The sequence below is a fragment of the Oncorhynchus mykiss genome, chromosome 6, assembly GCF_013265735.2.
Source record: "Oncorhynchus mykiss isolate Arlee chromosome 6, USDA_OmykA_1.1, whole genome shotgun sequence".
In the NCBI taxonomy this organism is placed as follows: Eukaryota; Metazoa; Chordata; class Actinopteri; order Salmoniformes; family Salmonidae; genus Oncorhynchus; species Oncorhynchus mykiss.
The window spans coordinates 74,362,972-74,389,322 of record NC_048570.1 but is presented as its reverse complement, the minus strand read 5'-3'; the positions used below and the strand labels follow the sequence as shown (position 1 = coordinate 74,389,322).

The 26,351-nt window shown below is 43.0% G+C and overlaps 1 protein-coding gene across 4 annotated transcripts; it reads right to left on the bottom strand.

Moving 5' to 3' along the window:
• Window positions 1-11,293: 11,293 nt before the first annotated feature.
• LOC110526565 (zinc finger protein 143) lies at window positions 11,294-26,208 on the bottom strand. 4 transcript variants are annotated; one of them, XM_021607637.2, is made up of 16 exons: window positions 25,851-26,208; window positions 24,936-25,048; window positions 24,719-24,808; window positions 24,383-24,478; window positions 24,088-24,213; window positions 23,406-23,599; window positions 23,218-23,283; window positions 23,029-23,142; window positions 22,835-22,910; window positions 22,483-22,608; window positions 22,111-22,290; window positions 21,773-22,000; window positions 20,829-20,956; window positions 14,994-15,149; window positions 14,623-14,724; window positions 11,294-11,773 (listed from the first exon to the last, which is right to left on the bottom strand). In XM_021607637.2, the coding sequence occupies exons 2-16, from the start codon at window positions 25,039-25,041 to the stop codon at window positions 11,693-11,695; spliced, it is 1,869 nt and encodes a 622-aa protein (XP_021463312.2). In that variant the 5' UTR covers window positions 25,042-25,048; window positions 25,851-26,208; the 3' UTR covers window positions 11,294-11,692. The 4 variants fall into 4 exon arrangements, with proteins under 4 accessions (XP_021463312.2, XP_021463314.2, XP_021463315.2 ...); XM_021607639.2 differs by having other exon boundaries at window positions 11,305-11,773; window positions 24,383-24,466; XM_021607640.2 differs by lacking the exon at window positions 25,851-26,208 and adding an exon at window positions 25,207-25,817 and having other exon boundaries at window positions 11,305-11,773; window positions 24,383-24,466.
• Window positions 26,209-26,351: the final 143 nt, after the last annotated feature.

The following is a 26,351-nucleotide window of genomic DNA, read 5'->3' as shown; positions in this document are numbered from 1 at the left end:
CCATTGAGATATACCTGCTGGAGCGCATGCTACGGGTGGGTGTTGTTATCATGACCAGTGAGCTGAGATAAGGCAGATTTTTACCTAGCATAGGCTTATAGATGATCTGGAACCAGTGGGTCTGGCGACGAATATGTAACGGGGGCCAGCCGACAAGAGCATACAGGTAGCAGTGGTGGGTGGTATAAGGGGCTTTGGTAACAAAACTGATGGCACTGTGATAGACTGCATCCAATTTGCTGAGTAGAATATTGGAAGCTATCGCCGATGTCAAGGATCGATAGGATAGTCAGTTTTACTAGGGTAAGTTTGGCGGCGTGAGTGGTGACTTTGTTGCAAAATAGAAAGCTGATTCTAGATTTGATTTTGGATTGGAGATGCTTAATGGGAGTCTGGAAGGAGAGTTTACAGGCTAGCAAGACACCTAGGTATTTGTAGTTGTCCACATATTCTAGGTTAGAACCGTCCAGAGTAGTGATGCTAGTCGGCAGGTGGGTGCGGGCAGCGAATGGTTGAAAAGCATGCATTTGGTTTTACTAGCGTTTAAGAGCAGTCGGAGGCCACAGAAGAAGTGTTGTATGGTGTTGAAGCTTGTTTGGAGGTTACTTAACACAGTGTCTAAAGAAAGGCCAGATGTATACAAAATGGTGTTGTCTGGGTAGAGGTGGATCAGGGAATCACCCGCAGCAAGAGCGACATCGTTGATATATACAGAGAAATGAGTCATCCCCAGAATTGAACCCTGTGGTACCCCCATAGACTGCCAGAGGTCCGGACAACAGGCTCTTCGATTTCACACTGAACTCTGTCTGCGAAGTAGTTGGTGAACCAGGCGAGGCAGTCATTTGAGAAACCAAGGCTAATGAGTCTGCCGATAAGAATACAGTGATTGACAGAGTCGAAAGCCTTGGCCAGGTCGATGAAGACGGCTGCACAGTACTGTCTTATATCGATGGCGGTTATGATATTGTTTAGGATCTTGAGCGTGGCTGAGGTGCACTCGTGACCAGCTCGGAAACCTGATTGCACAGCGGAGAAGGTACGGTGGTATTCGAAATGGTTAGTGATCCGTTTTTTAACTTGGCTTTCGAATACTTTAGAAAGGCAGGGCAGGATGGATATAGGTCTGTAGCAGTTTGGGTCTAGAGTGTCACCCCCTTTGAAGAGGGAGATGACCGCGGCAGCTTTCCAATCTTTGGGGCTCTCGGACGATACGAAAGAGGTTGAACAGACTGGTAATAGGGGTTGCAACAATGGCGGCGGATAATTTTAGAAAGAGAGGGTCCAGATTATTTAGCCCAGCTGATTTGTACGGGTCCAGGTTTTGCAGCACTTTCAGAACATCTGCTATCTGGATTTGGGTAAAGGAGAAGCTGGGAAGGCTTGGGCAAGTAGCTGCGGGGGGTGCAGAGCTGTTGGTTGGGGTAGGAAAGCATGGCCAGCCGTACAGAAATGCTTATTGAAATGTTCAATTATCCTGGATTAAATCGGTGGTGACCGTGTTACCTAGCCTCAGTGCAGTGGGCAGCTGGGAGGAGGTGCTCTTCTTCTATGGACTTTACAGTGTCCCAAAACTTTTGAGTTAGAGCTACAGGATGCAAATTTATGTTTGAAAAAGCTAGCCTTTGCTTTCCTTGGTTCCGGACCTCCCTGAACAGTTGCATATCGCGGGGACTAGTCGATGCTATTGCAGTCCGCCACAGGATATTTTTGTGCTGGTCAAGGGCAGTCAGGTCTGGAGTGAACCAAGGGCTATATCTGTTTCTTAGTTCTACATTTTTTGAAAGGGGCATGCTTATTTAAGATGGTGAGGAAATTTCTTAAAAAAAAAACGACCAGGTGGGATCAATATCCTTCCAGGATACCCGAGCTAGGTCGATTAGAAATGCCTGCCCGCAGAAGTGTTTAAGGAGCGTTTGACAGTTATGAGGGGTGGTCGTTTGACCTCGGACCCATTGCGGATGCAGGCATTGATCCTGATTGAAAACAGCAGAGGTGTATTTGGAGGGCAAGTTGGTCAGGATAATATCTATGAGGGTGCCCATGTTTATGGATTTAGGGCTGTACCTGGTGGGTTCCTTGATAATGTGTGTGAGATTGAGGGAATTTTAGCTTAATTCATTGACCTTGAGCATATCAAATCAAAGCTTACTCGTCACGTGCGCTGAATACAACAGGTGTAGTAGACCTTACAGTGAAATGCTTACTTACAGGCTTAAACCAATAGTGCAAAAAAAGCTATTAGGTGGACAAGGTAGGTAAAGAACAGGCTATATACAGTAGCGAGGCTATATACAGTAGCGAGGCTACATACAGACACCGATTAGTCAGGTTGATTGAGGTAGTGTGTACATGTAGATATGGTTAGTGACTATACATATATGATAAACAGAGTAGCAGTAGCGTAAAAGAGGGGTTGGCGGGTGGTGGGACACAATACAGATAGCCAGGTTAGCCAATGTGCAGGAGCACTGGTTGGTCGGCCCAATTGAGGTAGTGTGTACATGAATGTACAGTGGGGCAAAAAAGTATTTAGTCAGCCACCAATTGTGCAAGTTCTCCCACTTAAAAAGATGAGAGGCCTGTAATCTTCATCATAGGTACACTTCAACTATGACAGACAAAATGAGGGGGAAAAAAAAATCCAGAAAAATAACATTGTAGGATTTTTTAATGAATTTATTTGCAAATTATGGTGGAAAATAAGGATTTGGTCAATAACAAAAGTTTCTCAATACTTTATATACCCTTTGTTGGCAATGACAGAGGTCAAACGTTTTCTGTAAGTCTTCACAAGGTTTTTACACACTGTTGCTGGTATTTTGGCCCATTCCTCCATGCAGATCTCCTCTAGAGCAGTGATGTTTTGGGGCTGTTGCTGGGCAACACGGACATTCAACTCTCTCCAAAGATTTTCTATGGGGTTGAGATCGGCAGACTGTCAAAGCCACTCCAGGACCTTGAAATGCTTCTTACGAAGCCACTCCTTCGTTGCCCGGGCGGTGTGTTTGGGATCATTGTCATGCTGAAAGACCCAGCCACATTTTATCTTCAATGCCCTTGCTGATGGTAGGCTTTGTTACTTTGGTCCCAGCTCTCTTCAGGTCATTCACTAGGTCCCCCCGTGTGGCTCTGGGATTTTTGCTCACCGTTCTTGTGATCATTTTGACCCCACGGGGTGAGATCTTGCGTGGAGCCCCAGATCGAGGGAGATTATCAGTGGTCTTGTATGTCTTCCATTTCCTAATAATTGCTCCCACAGTTGATTTCTTCAAACCAAGCTGCTTACCTATTGCAGATTCAGTCTTCCCAGCCTGGTGCAGGTCTACAATTTTGTTTCTGGTGTCCTTTGACAGCTCTCTGGTCTTGGCCATAGTGGAGTTTGGAGTGTGACTGTGAGGTTGTGGACAGGTGTCTTTTATACTGATAACAAGTTCAAACAGGTGCCATTAATACAGGTAACGAGTGGACGACAGAGGAGCCTCTTAAAATCAAATTTTATTTGTCACATACACATGGTTAGCAGATGTTAATGCGAGTGTAGCGAAATGCTTGTGCTTCTAGTTCAGACAATGCAGTAATAACCAACAAGTAATCTAACTAACAATTCCAAAACTACTGTCTTATACACAGTGTAAGGGGATAAAGAATATGTACATAAGGATATTTGAATGAGTGATGGTACAGAGCAGCATAGGCAGGATACAGTAGATGGTATCGAGTACAGTATATACAGTGCCTTGCGAAAGTATTCGGCCCCCTTGAACTTTGCAACCTTTTGCCACATTTCAGGCTTCAAACAAAGATATAAAACTGTATTTGTTTGTGAAGAATCAACAACAAGTGGGACACAATCATGAAGTGGAATGACATTTATTGGATATTTCAAACTTTTTTAACAAATCAAAAACTGAAAAATTGGGCGTGCAAAATTATTCAGCCCCTTTACTTTCAGTGCAGCAAACTCTCTCCAGAAGTTCAGTGAGGATCTCTGAATGATCCAATGTTGACCTAAATGACTAATGATGATAAATTCAATCCACCTGTGTGTAATCAAGTCTCTGTATAAATGCACCTGCACTGTGATAGTCTGAGGTCCGTTAAAAGCGCAGAGAGCATCATGAAGAACAAGGAACACACCAGGCAGGTCCGAGATACTGTTGTGAAGAAGTTTAAAGCCGGATTTGGATAGAAAAAGATTTCCCAAGCTTTAAACATCCCAAGGAGCACTGTGCAAGTGATAATATTGAAATGGAAGGAGTATCAGACCACTGCAAATCTACCAAGACCTGGCCGTCCCTCTAAACTTTCAGCTCATACAAGGAGAAGACTGATCAGAGATGCAGCCAAGAGGCCCATGATCACTCTGGATGAACTGCAGAGATCTACAGCTGAGGTGGGAGACTCTGTCCATAGGACAACAATCAGTCGTATATTGCACAAATCTGGCCTTTATGGAAGAGTGGCAAGAAGAAAGCCATTTCTTAAAGATATCCATAAAAAGTGTTGTTTAAAGTTTGCCACAAGACACCTGGGAGACACACCAAACATGTGGAAGAAGGTGCTCTGGTCAGATGAAACCAAAATTGAACTTTTTGGCAACAATGCAAAACGTTATGTTTGGCGTAAAAGCAACACAGCTGAACACACCATCCCCAATGTCAAACATGGTGGTGGCAGCATCATGGTTTGGGCCTGCTTTTCTTCAGCAGGGACAGGGAAGATGGTTAAAATTGATGGGAAGATGGATGGAGCCAAATACAGGACCATTCTGGAAGAACCTGATGGAGTCTGCAAAAGACCTGAGACTGGGACGGAGATTTGTCTTCCAACAAGACAATGATCCAAAACATAAAGCAAAATCTACAATGGAATGGTTCAAAAATAAACATATCCAGGTGTTAGAATGGCCAAGTCAAAGTCCAGACCTGAATCCAATCGAGAATCTGTGGAAAGAACTGAAAACTGCTGTTCACAAATGCTCTCCATCCAACCTCACTGAGCTCGAGCTGTTTTGCAAGGAGGAATGGGAAAAAATTTCAGTCTCTCGATGTGCAAAACTGATAGAGACATACCCCCAAGCGACTTACAGCTGTAACCGCAGCAAAAGGTGGCGCTACAAAGTATTAACTTAAGGGGGCTGAATAATTTTGCACGCCCAATTTTTCAATTTTTGATTTGTTAAAAAAGTTTGAAATATCCAATAAATGTCGTTCCACTTCATGATTGTGTCCCACTTGTTGTTGATTCTTCACAAAAAAATACAGTTTTATATCTTTATGTTTGAAGCCTGAAATGTGGCAAAAGGTCGCAAAGTTCAAGGGGGCCGAATACTTTCGCAAGGCACTGTACATGAGGTGAGTATGTAAACAAAGTGGCATAGTTAAAGTGGCTAGTGATACATGTATTATATAGATGCAGTCAATGATATAGAGTACAGTATATACGTATGCATATGAGATAAATAATGTTACTTACCCTACATTATTCAAGGTAGCATTGTTAAAAGTGGCTAGTGATATATTTACATAATTTCCCATCAATTCCCATTATTAAAGTGGCTGGAGTTGAGTTAGTGTCAGTGTGTTGGCAGCAGCCACTCAATGTTAGTGGTGGCTGTTTAACAGTCTGATTGCCTTGAGATTGAAAAACAGCTTCTGTCTCTCGGTCCCAGCTTTGATGCACCTGTACTGACCTCGCCTTCTGGATGATAGCGGGGTGAACAGGCAGTGGCTCGGGTGGTTGATGTCCTTGATGATCTTTATGGCCTTCCTGTAACATCGGGTGGTGTAGGTGTCCTGGAGGGCAGGTAGTTTGCCCCCAGTGATGCGTTGTGCAGACCTCACTACCCTCTGGAGAGCCTTACGGTTGTGGGCGGAGCAGTTGCCGTACCAGGCGGTGATACAGCCCGCCAGGATGCTCTCGATTGTGCATCTGTAGAAGTTTGTGAGTGCTTTTGGTGACAAACCAAATTTCTTCAGCCTCCTGAGGTTGAAGAGGCGCTGCTGCGCCTTCTTCACGATGCTGTCTGTGTGAGTGGACCAATTCAGTTTGTCTGTGATGTGTATGCCGAGGAACTTAAAACTTGCTACCCTCTCCACTACTGTTCCATCGATGTGGATAGGGGGGTGTTCCCTCTGCTGTTTCCTGAAGTCCACAATCATCTCCTTAGTTTTGTTGACATTGAGTGAGAGGTTTATTTTCCTGACACCACACTCCGAGGGCCCTCACCTCCTCCCTGTAGGCCGTCTCGTCGTTGTTGGTAATCAAGCCTACAACTGTTGTGTCGTCCGCAAACTTGATGATTGAGTTGGAGGCGTGCGTGGCCACGCAGTCGTGGGTGAACAGGGAGTACAGGAGAGGGCTCAGAACGCACCCTTGTGGGGCCCCAGTGTTGAGGATCAGCGGGGTGGAGATGTTGCCTACCCTCACCACCTGGGGGCGGCCCGTCAGGAAGTCCAGTACCCAGTTGCACAGGGCGGGGTCGAGACCCAGGGTCTCGAGCTTGATGACGAGCTTGGAGGGTACTATGGTGTTGAATGCCGAGCTGTAGTCGAACAGCATTCTCACATAGGTATTCCTCTTGTCCAGATGGGTTAGAGCAGTGTGCAGTGTTTCTTGAGATTGCATCGTCTGTGGACCTATTTGGGCAGTAAGCAAATTGGAGTGGGTCTAGGGTGTCGGGTAGGGTGGAGGTGATATGGTCCTTGACTAGTCTCTCAAAGCACTTCATGATGACGGAAGTGAGTGCTACGGGGCGGTAGTCGTTTAGCTCAGTTACCTTAGCTTTCTTGGGAACAGGAACAATGGTGGCCCTCTTGAAGCATGTGGGAACAGCAGACTGGTATAGGGATTGATTGAATATGTCCGTAAACACACCGGCCAGCTGGTCTGCGCATGCTCTGAGGGCGCGGCTGGGGATGCTGTCTGGGCCTGCAGCCTTGCGAGGGTTAACACGTTTAAATGTCTTACTCACCTCGGCTGCAGTGAAGGAGAGTCTGCATGTTTTCGTTGCAGGCCGTGTCAGTGGCACTGTATTGTCCTCAAAGCGGGCAAAAAAGTTATTTAGTCTGCCTGGGAGCAGGACATCCTGGTCCGTGACTGGGCTGGATTTCTTCTTGTAGTCCGTGATTGACTGTAGACCCTGCCACATGCCTCGTGTCTGAGCCGTTGAATTGAGATTCTACTTTGTCTCTGTACTGACGCTTAGCTTGTTTGATAGCCTTGCGGAGGGAATAGCTGCACTGTTTGTATTCGGTCATGTTACCAGTCACCTTGCCCTGATTAAAAGCAGTGGTTCGCGATTTCAGTTTCACGCGAATGCTGCCATCAATCCACGGTTTCTGGTTAGGGAATGTTTTAATCGTTGCTATGGAAACAACATCTTCAACGCACGTTCTAATGAACTCGCACACCGAATCAGCGTATTCGTCAATATTGTTATCTGACGCAATACGAAACATGTCCCAGTCCACGTGATGGAAGCAGTCTTGGAGTGTGGAGTCAGCTTGGTTGGACCAGCGTTGGACAGACCTCAGCGTGGGAGCCTCTTGTTTTAGTTTCTGTCTGTAGGCAGGGATCAACAAAATGGAGTCGTGGTCAGCTTTTCCGAAAGGAGGGCGGGGCAGGGCCTTATATGCGTCGCGGAAGTTAGAGTAACAATGATCCAAGGTTTTTCCACCCCTGGTTGCGCAATCGATATGCTGATAAAATTTTGGGAGTCTTGTTTTCAGATTAGCCTTGTTAAAATCCCCAGCAACAATGAATGCAGCCTCCGGATGAATGGATTCCAGTTTGCAAATAGTCAAATAAAGTTCGTTCAGAGCCATCTGCTTGGGGGGGATATATATACGGCTGTGATTATAATCGAAGAGAATTCTCTTGGTAGATAATGCGGTCTACATTTGATTGTGAGGAATTCTAAAATCAGGTGAACAGAAGGATTTGAGTTCCTGTATGTTTCTTTCATCACACCATGTCTCGTTAGTCATAAGGCATACGAAGAAGTTACAGGTCTGTGAGAGCCAGAAATCTTGCTTGTTTGTAGGTGACCAAATACTTATTTTCCACCATAATTTGCAAATAAATTCATAAAAAAATCCTACAATGTGATTTTCTGGATTTTTTTTCTCCTTTTGTCTGTCATAGTTGAAGTGTACCTATGATGAAAATTACAGGCCTCATCTTAAGTGGGAGAACTTGCACAATTGGTGGCTGACCAAATACTTTTTTGCCCCACTGTATAGTTAAAGTGACTATGCATATATGATAAACAGAGAGTAGCAGCAGCGTAAAAAGAGGCTTTGGGGGGCGAGAGAACATTCTATGACTGGGGTGGCTGGGGTCTTTGACAATTTTTAGGGCCTTCCACTGACACCGCCTGGTGAAGAGGTCCTGGATGGCAGGCAGCTTAGCCCCAGTGATGTTCTGGGCCGTACGCCGAGCAATTGCCGTACTGGGCCGTACGCCAAGCAATTGCCGTACCAGGCAGTGATGCAACCAGTCAGCATGTTCTCGATGTTGCAGCTGTAGAACCTTTTGAGGATCTCAGGACCCATGCAAAATCTTTTTAGTTTCCTGAGGGGGAATAGGCTATGTCGTGAACTCTTTACGACCGTCTTGGTGTGTTTGGACCATTCTAGTTTGTTGTTGATGTGGACACCGAGGAACTTGAAGCTCTCAACCTGTTCCATTACAGCCCCGTCGATAAGAATGGGGGCGTGCTCGGTCTTCCTTTTCCTGTAGTCCACAATCATCTCCTTAGTCTTGGTTACGTTGAGGGATAGGTTATTATTCTGGCACCACACAGCCAGGTCTCTGACCTCCTCCCAATAGGTTGTCTCGTTGTTGTCTGATCAGGCCTACCACTTTTGTGTTGTCTGCAAACTTTATGGTGTTGGAGTCGTGCCTGGCCATGCAGTCGTGGGTGAACAGGGAGTACAGGAGGGGACTGAGCACACACCCCTGTGGAGCTCCAGTGTTGAGGATCAGCATGGCAGATGTGTTGCTACCTACCCTCATTACCTGGGGGTGGCCCGTCAGGAAGTCCAGGATCCAGTTGCAGAGGGAGGTGTTTAGTCCCAGGATCCTTAGCTTAGTGATGAGCTTTGAGGGTACTATGGTGTTGAATGCTGAGCTGTAGTCAATTAATAGCATTCTCACATAAGTGTTCCTTTTGTCCAGGTGGCAAAGGGCAGTGTGGAGTGCAATAGAGATTGCATCATCTGTGGATCTGTTTGGGCGGTATACAAATTGGAGTGGGTCTAGGGTTTCTGGGATAACGATGTTGTGAGCCATAACCAACCTTTCAAAGCACTTCATGGCTACGGACGTGAGTGCTACGGGTCTGTAGTCATTTAGGCAGGTTGCCTTTGTGATCGTGGGCACAGGGACTATGGTGGTCTGCTTGAAACATGTTGGTATTACAGACTCATTCAGGGACATGTTGAAAATGTCAGTGAAGACACCTGCCAGTTTGTCAGCACATGCCTGGAGCACACATCCTGGTAATCCGTCTGGCCACGCAGCCTTGTGTATGTTGACCAGTTTAAAAGGTCTTACTCACGTTGGCTACGGAGTGTGTGATCACACAGTCATCAGGAACAGCTGATGCTCTCATGCATGCCTCAGTGTTGCTTGCCTCGAAGCGAGCATAGAAGTGATTTAGCTCGTCTGGTAGGCTTGTGTCACCGGGCAGCTCGCAGCTGTGCTTCCCTTTGTAGTCTGTAATAGTTTGCAAGCCCTGCCACATAAGACGAGCGTTGGAGCGGGTGTAGTATGATTCAATCTTAGCCCTGTATTGATGCTTTGTCTGTTAGATGGTTCGTCGCAGGGCATAGCAAGATTTCTTGGAAGCTTCCGGGTTAGAGTCCCGCACCTTGAAAGTGGCAGCTCTACTGTTTAGCTCAGTGCGAATGTTGCTTGTAATCCATTGCTTCTGGTTGGGGTATGTACGTACAGTCACTTTTTGATAGACCGAGTCACTGTTGCTTCCTGCTTTAATTGTTGCTTGTAAGCAGGAATCAGGAGGATAGAGTTGTGGTTGGATTTACCAAATGGAGGGCGAGAGAGAGCTTTGTACACACCTCTGTGTGTGGAGTACAGGTGATCTAGAATTATTTTCTGCCTGGTTGCACATTTAACATGTTGATAGAAACTTGGTAGAACTGATTTAAATTTCCCTGCATTAAAGTCTCCGGCCACTAGGAGCACCGCCTCTGGGTGAGTGGTTTCCTGTTTGCTTATTTCCTTATACAGCTGACGGAGTGCGGTCTTAGTGACAGCATCTGTCTGTGGTAGTAAATAGACAGCCACAAAAAGTATAGCTGAAAACTCTCTAGGCAAGTAGTGTGGCCTGCAATTTATCACAATATACTCTACTTCAGGCGAGCAAAATCTAGAGACTTCCTTAGATTTCGTGCACCAGCTGTTGTTTACAAATATGCACAGACCCCTGTTCTATCTTGCCGGTGCAGCGTTTATCCCGCTAGCTGAATATCCATGTCTTCATTCAGCCACGATTCTGTGAAACATAGGATATTACAGTTTTTGATGTCCTGTTGGTAGGATATTCGTGATCGTACCTCGTCTAATGTATTGTGCAATGATTGCACGTTGGCGAGTAGTATTGACGGTAACGGCAGCTTTCCCAGTCGCCTTCTCCGGGTCCTGACCAGGCATCCGGCTCTTTGTCCTCTGTTCCTGCGTCGCTTTCTCTTGCAAATAACGGAGATGGCGGTCCTGTGGGGTGTTTGTTGTAGAAAAAAAATCTTCTAATCCGAGGTGAGTGATCTCGGTCCTGGTATCAGACCGAGATATCCAGAAGCTCTTTTTTGCTGTAAGATACAGTTGCAGAAACATTCTGTACAAAATAAGTTAGAAATAACGCAAAAAAAAACCACATAATAGCACAATCGGCTGGGTGCCCGTAAAACTGCTGCCATTTCTTCCAGCGCCATTTTATAACCTCAGCTAATCTTATAGCATTCACAATATACATTGATCATTTCTGAAATTGCTTCTTGGTATATCATTCAATTATTTACACAAAAAGCAAATATGCTCCAAAATCTTAAATTGATAAGAATTGTCTAACTGCTCATATAATAGTATGAGTTGACGTAAAGATGTGGTAGACATTTTAAGCACTTACTATCAACAAATATCACACTGGGTCTTACACATACAAATAAATTCAATAAAATACTAAACAATATCCTGTTTCAATAGTAATCATGTAGATTGCAGATGATACATCTACAACATTATCACAAAAACAATTAGTGCAAATATATAGAATTGTACTGCTTTATTTAACAACCAATGTGTATCCATTATTTGTACACATTCAAAGTTAAAATATATGCTGGATTCAAAACATTGGCTATTTACTGTATTTACACAGAATACAATATTCACACATGGAAAAATGGTACCAAAAGTCCAAACACACCTTACATTTCTTAATCTCATTCATGCAGCAACACACATCTTACTCAACAAAGTAATGGATGTTTCAGCATTACAGACTCTTGGTGCAGCCATATCAAAATGTCTATTTACAAATCTTAATAAAGAATTCCATGTTTGATTTAAGAACAATACCCTTAAGTCAGAAAACTGTAGAATCTGTATAGATCAGTTGTTCTCGTCATATCAAATATTTCAATAGAAATTGAAAGGCTTATCTTATCTAATCATCCAATCCCATCTCTCCTTGTTGTATTCTTGATGCTATCCTGATGGCTTCTTCGAGTGAAGGTTGTTCACTGAGCTAGGAAACAGAAAGTTTGAAATCACACACTGAGAAAACAATATTATTTATGCAAAATTGATGGTCTGATCAGGTGTAAGTAACATAATACAAAATCTCGTCATTAGTGTGAGAGCAAAATACTTTTATTGTATCAAATGTTTTTTTATGCAACAGAATAGAGGGTTCTTATAACTATTGTCTGTGTGAACTGAAAGTGGGCCTCTGGGAGATAACTGACAGGAGATTTACGATGTATTTTGGGTGATAAAACCTGAAGAGACCACAATTAATGAGTTAATGTTTTGTTCTATATGGAACCAGGGAGAGATGACCCCAGGGCAAGATCTTGGTCTCTACACAAAGATAACTGTTTTTACAGCAGATACTTAGAATTCACAGCAGACAGTATCTTTCATACAAATCTTTACCTCGTGACCCATTCCACACATATGTTGTTTGTCATGTAGACTGAAAGGGGTGTATCTTGGCTATAAAATACATTTGTACTTATGTCTCGGGGCTCTCAACAAATTTGTCGACCAGCCATCATTATCGTAGAGCACTCAATCGATTCACACACACACACACAGTGGGGAGAACAAGTATTTGATAACCTGCAAAATTGGCAGTGTTTCCTACTTACAAAGCATGTAGAGGTCTGTCATTTTTATCATAGGTACACTTCAACTGTGAGAGACGGAATCTAAAACAAAAATCCAGAAAATCACATTGTATGATTTTTAAGTAATTAATTTGCATTGTATTGCATGACATAAGTATTTGATACATCAGAAAAGCAGAACTTAATATTTGGTACAGAAACCTTTGCAATTACAGAGATCATACGTTTCCTGTAGTTCTTGACCAGGTTTGCACACACTGCAGCAGGGATTTTGGCCCACTCCTCCATACAGACCATGTCCAGATCCTTCAGGTTTCGGGGCTGTCGCTGGGCAATACGGACTTTCAGCTCCCTCCAAAGATGTTCTATTGGGTTCAGGTCTGGAGACTGACTAGGCCACTCCAGGACCTTGAGATGCTTCTTATGGAGCCACTCCTTAGTTGCCCTGGCTGTGTGTTTTGGGTCGTTGTCATGCTGGAAGCCCCAGCCACGACCCATCTTCAAAGCTCTTACTGAGGAAAGAGGTTGTTGGCCAGATCTCACGATACATGGCCCCATCCAGCCTCCCCTCAATACGGTGCAGTCGTCCTGTGCCCTTTGCAGAAAAGCATCCCCAAAGAATGATGTTTCCACCTCCATGCTTCACAGTTGGGATGGTGTTCTCGGGGTTGTACTCATCCTTCTTCCTCCAAACACGGCGAGTGGAGTTTAGACCAAAAAGCTCTATTTTAGTCTCATCAGACCACATGACCTTCTCCTACTCCTCTGGATCATCCAGATGGTCATTGGCAAACTTCAGACGGGCTTGGACATGCGCTGGCTTGAGCAGGGGGACCTTGCGTGCGCTGCAGGATTTTAATCCATGACGGCGTAGTGTGTTACTAATGATTTTCTTTGAGACTGTGGTCCCAGCTCTCTTCAGGTCATTGACCAGGTCCTGCCGTGTAGTTCTGCGCTGATCCCTCACCTTCCTCATGATCATTGATGCCCCACGAGGTGAGATCTTGCATGGAGCCCCAGACCGAGGGTGATTGACCGTCATCTTGAACTTCTTCCATTTTCTAATAATTGCGCCAACAGTTGTTGCCTTCTCACCAAGCTGCTTGCCATTGTCCTGTAGCCCATCCCAGCCTTGTGCAGGTCTACAATTTTATCCCTGATGTCCTTACACAGCTCTCTGGTCTTAGCCATTGTGGAGAGGTTGGAGTCTGTTTGATTGAGTGTGTGGACAGGTGTATTTTAATACAGGTAATGAGTGGAGAACAGGAGGGATTCTTAAAGAAAAACTAACAGGTCTGTGAGAGCTGGAATTATTACTGGTTGGTAGGTGATCAAATACTTATGTCATGCAATAAAATGCAAATTAATTACTTAAAAATCATACAATGTGATTTTCTGGATTTTTGTTTTAGATTCCGTCTCACAGTTGAAGTGTACCTATGATAAAAATTACAGACCTCTACATGCTTTGTAAGTAGGAAAACCTGCAAAAATCGGCAGTGTATTAAATACTTGTTCTCCCCACTGTACGTGTGTGTTGTATTGACCTGCTCCCTTATTATTAAATATTATTCACTTTAGTGAATAAAGATTTATTTTAAGTATAACTCTGACTTGTGTGCTAAGTTTGTCTCTCCTCATTTGATAGTAAAGAAATGAACCACCACATTAGATACTTTAGTTTAGTTTAAAAATTAAGTCTCCTCCCATTGCAGTAAACAGAAGGCGTCAAAGGCGTCATGTAGGTGTCAAAGGGAAGCAAACCTACATAGCAGACTGACGGATGAAGTCTACAAGGATGAGTCAAGACTAACCTTATTTACTTAAAACACCTTGTATTAACATCACAATGGAAGGACTGATGTGATCGTTGAAAATAAATAAATACCAACACACTGAATGTTTTTGTTTCTATTTAGCAAGGGATTTGTCTGGAATAGACAGGAGAGGTGCAGAGTTTCTAAAACACGTGTACCTCAAGACTGAATAGGACACTTAGTGATGGTCAATACAAAAAGAGGCCTAATCTCAGATTCACACTGCTGTAGGCCAGCTCAGTGACTACAACATACTGAACTGTACTTCTTTTGTAAGGCTGTGAGTTAGGCTAACAAACAGCTGTTTGTTAAAGCTACTGCAGTGTCATTTGATCTCGTTATGCTTCTCAGCATCCAATGGGAATATATTGTGTGGCCTGCTTGTATGTTGCAATACTTGGTGTTTTGTGTCAGAGGGAGTCCCCTACCTGGACAGCGATCTGTGTGCCGTTTGAGGTGGCTAACAGAGTGACAGGGTGAACCCCCTCCTCTGTCTGTATGCCCTGAAAGGAGGCCAAATCAATGGCCACCTGGGGGGGGGGGGGAAGAGGTCCAACATGTATTAAGACCTAAAGTCCAAAACGCATCACAAATGACAATGATTAGTAAGTCTGAAAGGGGGTTTTGCCCATTAAGTGGAAAGTAGACAGTTCTATTGGTGTTTGCTGTGGGTGCGTTGATAGAAATAGAATCACTAGTCATCATTCTAGTTGTCACTGTTAATGTATCAAACAGAACTAAAGACAGGGACACATTTGGGTATTTCAGATCATGGTGGTAAAGTTTTAGTAAAACTCACCTGCTCTTCTGTACCATCTGCTGCTACCATGGTGACTGAATGTGTACCATCTGCATTAAGCATTTCATGGGAAGGAACCGTGAAGGTGGTGCCATCACTGGTTACCATGGTAATTGTGTTTCCCAATGCCTGCATGTCAGCCTGGGAGATACTGACCTGGGAATGAAAAGCATGTAACATTTTATCATACACTAACTTATGACTTACCATTTGCCCTCAATGAAATATTGTATAGCTAAACAAAGCGGTCTTCTGTGGGATGCATTGGAGTCAACATGGGCCAGTATCCTTGTGGAACGCTTTCGACACCTTGTACAGTCCATGCCAGATGAATTGAGGCTGTTCTGAGGGTAAGGGGGGGTGGGGGTTGAAACTCAATATTAGGAAGGTGTTCTTAATGTTGTGTACACTTAATGTATAACATTTGTATGTGACAACTATTTAAGATGCATACTTTCAGTTTTTCCAATCTCACTTCACTCGCGCATAAGAGGGAGGCTTGCAGTACTGGCACATGTGCAGACCAAATACACTGCTGGAACGCCGATTGAACTTTTACATGTCCTTATAATTGGAAAGATTACTCAGAAAACCAGGTGTTTTAATCGCTTAGTTCGATTATGACCATACACTGATTAAGATAAGCATAGGTAGGGGTTTACACAACTAATGCCATACTTGGCCCTCTGTCATAATCAGTCTCATATTTAATTATTAGTGTGCATGTAAAACATCCTCAGTGTAAAGAGGGTAAAGAGGTGTGAAGATGTAGGGGGATAAATGGAGTTGTTGAGACATTAATTAAGAGAGGTAACATAGAAATATAATGAATATGCTTATTCTAGTTTAGTATTTGCTAACCTGTTGGGTAGTGAAGTGTGTTCAAACACACATCCTTTAGTGGGGTGCAAGGCCAAAAAAACTAGGTAGAAAATAAAGAGCCTGCACCCGCACAAGCTCCACCACACACCTTTATTCACAAACAACATTTCCATCCTTTTAGCCATTTCTTGTGAATGCCATCTAATTCATTTATTATGACAACTACTATTTGGTATCAACATATGTTTTGTCTACCTGAAATGTCTACACGGTTATAATATTCAATCAATAAATAAATACAGTGCATTTGTTAAGTATTCAGACACCTTATTCCCCCCCCCCCCACTGTTATGTTATATATAGCCTTAATCTAAAATCGATTTTTATTTTTATTCTCAGCAATCTACACACAATTCCCCATAATGACAAAGCGAAAAACGGGTTTAGAAATGTTTGCACATCTTTTAAAAATAACAGAAATACCTTATTTACATAAGTATACAGACCCTTTGCTAGGAGACTCGAAATTGAGCTCAGGTGCATCATGTTTCCATTGATCATCCTTGAGATGTTTCGACAACTTGATTGGAGTCCAACTGTGGAAAATTCAATTGATTGGACATGATTTGGAAAGGCACACACCTGTCTTTATAAGGTTCCACAGTTGACAGTGCATGTCAGAGCAAAAACCAAGACATGAGGTCGAAGGAATTGTCCATAGAGCTCCGAGACAGGATTATGTCAGGAAACAGATCTAGGGAAGGGTACCAAAACATTTCTGCAGCATTGAAGGTCCCAAAGAACACAGCGTTCTCCATCATTCTTAAATGGATTAAGTTTGGAACCACCAAGACCCTTCCTGAGCAATCAGGGGAGAAGGACCTCGGTCAGGGAGGTGACCAATAACCCGATGGTCACTCTGAAAGAGCTCCAGAGTTCCTCTGTGGAGATGGGAGAACCTTCCAGAAGGACAACCATCTCTGCAGCACTCCACCAATCAGGCCTTTATGGTAAAGTGGTCAGACGGAAGCCACTCCTCATTAAAAGGTATAAGACAGCCTGCTTGGAGTTTGCCAATGGGCACCTAAAGGACTCTCAGACCATGAGAAAGATTCTCTAGTCTGATGAAATCAAGATGAATTTCTTAGACCTGAATGCCAAAAATCACATCTGGAGGAAAACTGGCACCATCCCTATGGTGAAGCATGGTGTTGGCAGCATCATCCTTTGGGGATGTTTTTCAGTGGCAGGTACTGGGAGACTCGTCAGGATCGAGGCAAAGGTGAACAGAGCAAAGTACAGAGATCCTTGATGAAAACATGCTCCAGGGCTGCCGAGTGGCGCACTGCATCTCAGTGCTAGAGGCGCCATTACAGACCCTGGTTAGTTTCCAGGCTATATCACAACCGGTTATGATTGGGAGTCGCATAGGGTGGCTCACAATTGACCCAGCGTTGTCTGGGTTAGGGTTTGGCCGGGGTAGGCTGTCATTGTAAATACGAATTTGTTCTTAACTGACTTACCTAGTTAAATAAAGGAAGGTAAAACAAAAAGTTCACCTTCCAACAGGACAACAAACACAGTCAAGACAACTCAGGAGGGGCTTTGGGACAAGTCTCTGAATGTCCTTGAGTGGCCCAGCCAAAGCCCGGACGACTTGAACCCGCTCGATCAAACATCTCTGGGGAGACCTGAAAATAGCTGTGCAGCAACCACCTCATCCAACCTGACAGAGCTTGAGAGGATCTGCAGAGAAGAATGAGAGAAACTCCCCAAATACAGGTGTGCTAAGCTTGTAGCATCATACATATGACTCGAGGCTGTAATCGCTGCCAAAGGTGCTTCAACAAAGTACTGAGTAAAGGGTCTGAATACTTATGTAAACGTATATTTCAGTTTTCTAAAAATGAGTATTTGCTTTGTCATTATGGGGTATTGTGTGTAATTTTAATGAAAATTAAAAAAAACTATAATCAATTTTAGAATAAGGCTGTAATGTAACAAAATGTGGAAAAATTGAAGGGGTCTGAATAATTTCTGTATTTCACCTTTATTTAACCAGGTAGGCCAGTTGAGAATAAGTTCTCATTTTCAACTGCGACCTGGCCAAGATAAAGCAAAGCAGTGCGACAAAAACAGAGTTACACATGGGATAAACAAACATACAGTCAATAACACAATAGAAAAATATATGTACAGTGTGTGCAAATGAAGTAAGATTAGGGAGGTAAGGCAATAAATAGGCCATAGTGGCCTGTACATAGCCCATAGGACAATAAATAGGCCATAGTGGTGAACCAATTACAATTTAGCAATTAAACACGAGCGATAGATGTGCAGAAGATGAATGTGCAAGTAGAGATACTGGGGTGCAAAAGAGCAAACAAATAAATAATGGGGATGAGGTAGTTGGGTGTGCTTTACAGAAGGGCTGTGTACAGGTACAGTGATCGGTAAGCTGCTCTGACAGCTGATGCTTAAAGTTAGAGAGGGAGATATAAGACTACAGCTTCAGTGATTTTTACAATTCGTTCCAGTCATTGACAGCAGAGACCTGGAAGGAAAGGCGGCCAAAGTAGGTGTTGGCTTTGGGGATGACCAGTGAAATATACCTGCTGGAGTGCGTGCTACAGGTGGGTTTTGCTATGGTGACCAGTGAGCTGAGATAAGGCAGGGCTTTACCTGGCAAAGACTTATAGATGACCTGGAGCCAGTGGGTGTAGTAGTAAGGGCCAGCCAATGAGAGCATACAGGTCGCAGTTGTGGGTAGTACAGTTGAAGTCGTAACTTTATACACTTAGGTTGGAGTCATTAAAACTCATTTTTCAACCACTCCACAAATTTCTTGTGAACAAACTATAGTTTTGGCAAGTCGGCTAGGACATCTACTTTGTGCATGACACAAGTAATTTTTCCAACAACTGTTTACAGACAGATTATTTCACATATAATTCACAGTATCACAATTCCAGTGGGTCAGAAGTTTACATACACAAAGTAGACTTTGCCTTTAAACAGCTTGGAAAATTCCAGAAAATGATGTCATGGCTTTAGAAACTTCTGATGGGCTAATTGACATAATTTGAGTCAATTGGAGGTGTACCTGTGGATGTATTTCAAGGCCTACCTTCACACTCAGTACCTCTTTGCTTGACATCATGGGAAAATCAAAAGAAATCAGCCAGGACCTTAGATAAAAAAAAATTGTAGACCTCCGCAAGTCTGGTTCATCCTTGGAAGCATTTACCAAATGCCTGAAGGTACCGCGTTCGCCTGTACAAAGAATAGTACGCAAGTATAAACACCATGGGACCTCACAGCCGCCATACCGCTCAGGAAGGAGACGCATGAGGTCTCCTAGAGATGAACGTACATTGGTGCGAAAAGTGAAAATCAATCCCAGAACAGCAGCAAAGGACATTGTGAAGATGGAGGAAACGGGTACAAAAGTATCTATATCCACAGTAAAACGAGTCCTATATCGATATTACCGTAAAGGTCGCTCAGCAAGGAAGAAGCCACGCTCCAAAACCACCATAACAAAGCCAGACTAAGGTTTGCAAGTGCACATGGGGACAAAGACTGTACTTTTTGGAGAAATGTCTTCTGGTCTGATGAAACAAAAATACAACTGTTTGGCCATAATGACCACCGTTATGCTTGGAGGAAAAAGGGAGAGGCTTGCAAGCTTCAGAACATCATCCTAACCGTAAATTCCGGAGGTGGCAGCATCATGTTGTTGGGGTGCTTTGCTGCAGGAGGGACTGGTGCACTTCACAAAATAGATGGCATCATGAGGATATATTGAAGCAACATCTCAAGACATCAGTCAGGAAGTTAAAGCTTGGACGCAAATGGGTCTTCCAAATAGACAATGACCCCAAGTATTCTTCCAAAGTTGTGGCAAAATGGCTTAAGAACAACAAAGTCAAGGTATTGGAGTGGCCATCACAAAGTCCTGACTTCAATCCTATAGAAAATTTGTGGGCAGAACTGAAAAAGCGTGTGCGAGCAAAGAGGCCTACAAACTTGACTCAGTTACACCAGCTCTGTCAGGAGGAATGGGCCAAAATTCACCAAACTTATTGTGGGAAGCTTGTGGAAGTCTACCTGAAACTTTTGACCCAAGTTAAACAATTTAAAGGCAATGCTACCAAATACTAATTGAGTGTATGTAAACTTCTGACCCACTGGGAATGTGATGAAAGAAATAAAAGCTGAAATAAATCATTCCCTCTACTATTATTCTGACATTTCACATTCTTAAAATAAAGTGGTGATCCTAACAGACCTAAGAGAGGGAATTTTTTACTAGGATTAAATGTCAGGAATTGTGAAAAACTGAATTTAAATGTATTTGGCTATGGTATGTAAACTTCTGACTTCAACTGTATATGGGGCTTTGGTGACAAAACTAATGGCACTGTGATAGCAAATTGGATGCAGTCTGAGTAGATCGTTGGAGGCTATTTTGTAAATGACGTCGCCAAAGTCAAGGATCGTTAGGATAGTCAGTTTTACGAGGGTATGTTTGACAGCATGCGTGAAGCAGGCTTTGTTGCGAAATAGGAAGCTGATTCTAGATGCTTAATATGTCTGGAAGGAGAGTTTACAGTCTAACCAAACACCTAGGTATTTGTAGTTGTCCACATATTCTAAGTCAGAACAATCCAGAGTAGTGCTGCTAGACGGGTGGGCGGGTGCAGGCAGAAATCGGTTGAAGAGCATGCAATTAGTTTTACTAGCATTTAAAAGCAGTTGGAAGCCGCGGAAGTAGTGTTGTATGGCATTGAAGCTCGTTTGGAGGTTCGTTAACACAGTGTCCATAGAAGGGCCAGATGTATACAGAATGCTGTATATATACCCACACACATCATATATAAAAATCGCCTTTCAACTTACATGTATAGACTGCTCTAATTGATGCTTGTCCTAAGGCTATAAATATGGGTGTGGTACACTTCAGGTGAAATTATTAAATTAATGTGCAGACACCATTTCTTTTAAACTAACCTGTTGGGTTCCATCTGGGTGTGTTATGAGCTGCACATGCTGCTGACCAATGGGCTCAGTCATCTGTTCCGAACAGGACTCCTCCTCCTCAACCTGGGCAAAATTCACTGAGGGATCATCGATGGCCTCTGAATCACATGGAATAACAACAATGACATTTCTCAATAATTGTCTCGTGACTCAAGTCATTACTCTGGTTGCAGTCCTGATAAGGGCATAACAGCAGTCAGAGATTCACCGTGAGTCAACCTTTAAACACTGAGGTATACGTCAGACTTTAGAGGTAATCTACAGGTAACTGCCAAAATAAAGCATACGCTTGAGCAAATTAGGAGTACAAAGTATATTGAAAGCAGGTTCTTCCACACAGGTGTGGTTCCTGAGTTAATTAAGCAATTCAAAAACATCCCATCATTTTTAGGGTAATGTTTAAAATGCCCATTTACCCATTATTTTGGCTACCATGGCTAGAAGAAGAGATCTCAGTTTATCTGAAAGAGGGATCTACAAGGAGCATAGGGGGTTTTAAAGAGTGTGTGTCTCAGCCACCAGATCTCAACTCAATTGAACACTTATGGGAGATTCTGGAGTGGGCCTGAGACAGCGTTTTCTATCACCTTCAACAAAAAACAAAATTATGGAATTTCTCATGGAAGAAAGGTGTCACATCCCTCAAATAGAGTTCCAGACACTTGTATGCCAAGGCGCATTGAAGCGGTTCTGGCGGCCCAACGTCCTATTACGACACTATGTTGGCGTTTCCTTTGTTTTGGCAGTTACCTGTATGTTTATTAGGTCACCACTAGTTATACCTTCGTACACATAGGTTGGGTTCTTTTTTTTCTCCTCCCCAAAAAACAGAGGAGAGGAAAGACAAATAAGATGAAGTCATCCATTGATGACTAATACATCTGTGTAAGGTGGTGTTGACTTCCAAGCCTGACCTGTAGGGGGTTCATAGTAGGCCTCCTGCTCTTCCTCAATGGGCTCTGTGACGTTATGAGCTGTGCGTTTGTGCATGGCCAGGGTGGAGATCTGCTTGTAGGTCTTCCCACAGTGGTTGCAGTTGTAGGGCTTGCATGGTGTGTGGACAACGTGGTGTTTGTAAAGGCTGGAGTACTCTGTGAACCGCTTGTCACAGCCTGGGACTGTGCAAACGTAAGGCTTCTCTCCTGTAAATATATCCCATTCATGAATCACACTGTAAAAGGTCACACTACAAAAAGGACTGAATAATGTTGTTGTGTGACTTTTAACAAAAAGAAACAGAAGAACTACATACCTGTGTGGATCCTCACGTGGTTCTTATAGTTGGTGGCACTGGCAAAGGCTCGCCCACAGCCAGGCTCTACACAGTAGTAAGGCCTCTCCCCTGTGTGTGTGCGAATGTGCACCTTCCTGATGTTAGAGGTAGTAAACGATCTCCCGCACCCCTCAAACGGGCACATGAATGGCTTCTCTCCTACAGTACAGAGGGGATGATGAGCTTGTTCAAGACCTCTTCAAGTTCATGGATGAGATCATTTATAAAACAGCATGATCAAATGACTTCTAATCCAAATCCGAGGGCAAAAATAAAAACTAGTTGTACACTGTAGATTGCATATGTAGGGATAAGACTAGGTATAAGTCTGACTCTGGACAAGTTTTGTACCTGTGTGGGTTCTGATGTGCTTTTGGAGGTCACCTGACGTCTTGAACGACTTTGCACAGTGCACTTCCTGGCAGCGATAAGGCTTCTCACCAGTATGTGTCCTGATGTGACTTTTCAGGCCATACCCTTTTGGGGAAAAAAACACATTTTGCTGAGTTGGAAACACATGCTGTAGATTTAATGGATCACAGTCACACTGACCGACATTGTTCAGATAATGAGTGAGAAATTGTTGAAACTGATATCTCCTTAGCCATTTCAACAAGGTTACTATGACATATGCCTAGTGCACCTCAGCTTCATATCACAAAGGTTTTATGACCTTTGCATTAGTCTGAAGGTCGTTTATTACCTGTAGCAAACTTCTTTCCACACCCCAGGTGATCACACAGATATGGCCGGTCACCTGTGTGGTACCTCTCATGTACCTGCAGAGGGCAGAAAAGAGAAAATCACAAGATAAACAGATGTCATTTGGACCAATTGAATCTGACTCATTCTACATTCAAGAACCCAAGTCATTTTCAGGGAGTGAGTGTGATTTACCTTCAGATGGTGTGCTGTTGTGTAGAGTTTCCCACAGCCCTCATAGTCACAGCGGAAAGATTTCTCTGTAGGCTGCTCCCTAGAACTACGACCACTCTGCCTTTGAAGCACAATCTGAAAGAAATATGTATCCTATGTAAGCTGCTGGTAAATATGATATGACATAGATAAACATGAGAAGTATAGTACCTGCATCTGCACACCACAATCTTGCTCAGCTCTCATCAGTACGGAGTTGACATCATCAGCCTCCACCTGAGAAAACAAAAGGGGGAAATAACCAGTGACCATTTTACCTCAAACAGATAAGGTATTTGAAAATTCCATATAATGCTGAGTCGATGAGCTGTAAAGATACAATGTCAAAAACAAACTACCTTGGCGGTGTATTGTTCTAGCACGTTGATGGTCTCTTGGTCGAGGGTTCCATCAGCGTTCAGGTCTGACACTGTTCCATCTGCCTGGATGGCCAGGATGGTGTTGGTCTGAGGCATCTGTACTGTGTGCTGGATGTAAGCTGTGGTGCCATCCTCCAGCTGAACAGCCTGCAGGGTATTCTGGTCATAGGTATCTGTGAGGGAGTTTGTTAAGTTTAATACCCTATGGCAAAAAGTTGTTTTATTTCATTTACCCATCCAAATTTCTGAAGAAAAAAATTAAACATGGGGTAAAAACACATTTACAAAAGGTTTACAACAATCTTAAAAATATGCAATATGCAGAAATCACTGCCATTTCCTAGTTGCTATTTTATTTTAAGTTTGCTTAATTTCAGTTTATGTGACAAAACAAGCAATGTAGAGAATCATTGTACCATCTAAATCTCTGAAATATATTTTCAATAACCAAAACTATTATATTTTCGGCTGTTTGATGCATGTGTACAAAACCGAAAGTAAAAGATGCAAAAACTAAATTTAAGATCGGGAAGCATAGAAATAGCGCATATAATAGATTGACCACTTATTAGACTTGCTTTCAATGAGAATGACATTTCTATGTGAATTTGGTGAGGTCACCCAAAAGGTTACATGTCGCAGCTTTAAGATTGAGACAAACCTTTTGGCGTGTGGATGTAAGCTGTTGTGCCATCTTCCAGCTGCACAGCCTGACCATCCTCAAGTCTCAGACCATCTCCTCCAATTACATCACACAAAGGGGATCCTGTCCACCTGTTGGCCTCCTCTGATAAGTAAAAATGGGGAAATATTGATAACTATAATAATTTTCCCATTACAATACAGTTTAATCTTAAAGTGAATAGTGTCAGGAATAAGCTAAATATGAAAAAGCAAAATAAGCAATGATTCATTATAACACAGCAATAATTAACATTGCTAAGAGGAAAACAGACCTGCTCTTGGCATTGATACATGTTGGACATATGCAGTAGATCCATCCTCCAGCTGAATGACCTGTCCATCCATGAACTTGCCATCTGAAATGGAGACTGCACTCTTCAATCAGACTGCTCTCATCAAATAATGGACTAAATCATGCTAATAATCCATAGAAAGAAGAAATCTGTCATGACTTGGCCAAGCAAGGTTATCAACTCTTTCTACATGGTCAGACCGTGGGGGGGGGGGGGGGGTTACTTTATGGGGCAGTGTTCACTGTTAGTCAAGCCAATATCTTTATGGCCACTCTCCATTACTGTATGATTGGAGATGATTGACATTTGAGTTACCTTTAGGGTTATGCTGTATGTAAGCTGTAGAGCCATCTGCAAGGGTCACAGCCTGTAAACTCACAGTGTCCATGTCCATCTGATCGCCGTCTATTGAACAAAAATGACACAAGAAGAAAAAAAAATGCCGCCAGATGTACAACAGCATGTGTAAGTAACTTTTTCCTTTGCTGGAAACTTGACAGAATCCCCACCAATAAATTGAAAGTGAACTTACCCGAAACAGCCTCTGCCAAACAGAGAGTGACCTGCTGAGTGTCTCCACCTGCATTTTGGAACTCTGCAATGCCCTGGGAGTCCCGGTTAATCTGAGCCAAAAGCATTGTTGCTCTGTCCAGACGAACACACACACATTATAGTCACTGTATATGTGGCTGCAGTCAGCCACTGCAGTAGCCTGAGGCACAATGGTCATTTATGGATGCGACGAGACCCACGTTATACAATTAGGTAGCAATGTCTGTTGCATTACTAGATCTGATACGTACACTAATAAAAATCAAACTTCCAGCTGACATGTTGTACAACAGCAGATAGATTCAACAGTTCATGCTGTTGCCAAGTTGGATGGAACTTGATAGGAAAGTCAACAGTGCAGCTTCAGCTAGCTATGTCAGACAACGTTACCGTATCAAATATGAATGTGATTGGTATGGGATATTTGTTACCTATACCTAGGTAGCTATAGGTAACGAACTAAATTTGACAGAAACGTTAGCTGAGAACAGTTTTTGTTCGATTAACGTTAACTAACCGACACTCTATGGTAATTTATTTAACGTTAGCTAGCTAGTTTGTCATTTATGTATCTACTAGCTAACAATGTGGAGAAAATGAAAGTTATTTAGCTAAAGAAAGTCAATGGGGAAATCGAGTTTACAGATTAGCCTCTTAAACGAACTGCTAACGTTAACTAGTTAGTAGTGTGAAGAGCGCGGACAAATAATTTGCTAGTGCTAATTAGCATGTGGGCTAGCGAATAATACACTTTTTTAGACAATACATGATTTAAACTATGGTTTAATTGAGTATATTTCTCATAGCAAACGCCTAGCACAGCTATCCCCTTCCGTCTCCCAAACTGGATATGGCTGTAGAAAGGCACACTGGGTAAAATCACATTTATACGAACCTCTAAAATTTCCAACAATCCCTTCGGTTCGACCACCATGCATCAGGGCAGGAAATGTTCTCCTGTGCGCGCACCCTTGAACATGTACAAAGATAGCATTTGCCCCGACATGATCTGTATGATTGGCAAATATTTCAGTCGCGCAAGCTACTAGTAATCTCATTGGTTCAAAGTCCTTTCATTCATTGGTTGATGACCTCCCCTTTTCACTTATTTTTCTCATTCCGCTTTTGGGGTGTTCCATACGCCATTCTGGATCACAATTACGACCGCTTAACTTTGCTCAAAAATTCCAGCGGTTTCCAATAAATTATTTAACTTCACCTATGTTATTATACTTCATATTAGTGCTGTTCGTTCAGCACAACAAATATAGAATCTTAAACGTTTCCGAAGTTGGACACAGCCATTTTGGAACCGCAAAGCCTCATGGTAGCCTAAAGTCGAGCGAGGTAATGTGGGCAATGCAGTTGAATCAAACTCAAGGGTATTTGTAATGCA

Bases quoted from the DNA above. Each gene is read 5' to 3' on its own strand.
- LOC110526565 (XM_021607637.2), bottom strand. From the start codon at position 25,041: ATGCTTTTGGCTCAGATTAACCGGGACTCCCAGGGCATTGCAGAGTTC. The intron at 22,609-22,834 runs GTAATAAACGAC...TTTCCCCAAAAG, and splicing joins TGGAAAGAAGTTTGCTACAG to GGTATGGCCTGAAAAGTCAC. The intron at 22,001-22,110 runs GTATGTAGTTCT...ATATATTTACAG, and splicing joins CCACGTGAGGATCCACACAG to GAGAGAAGCCTTACGTTTGC.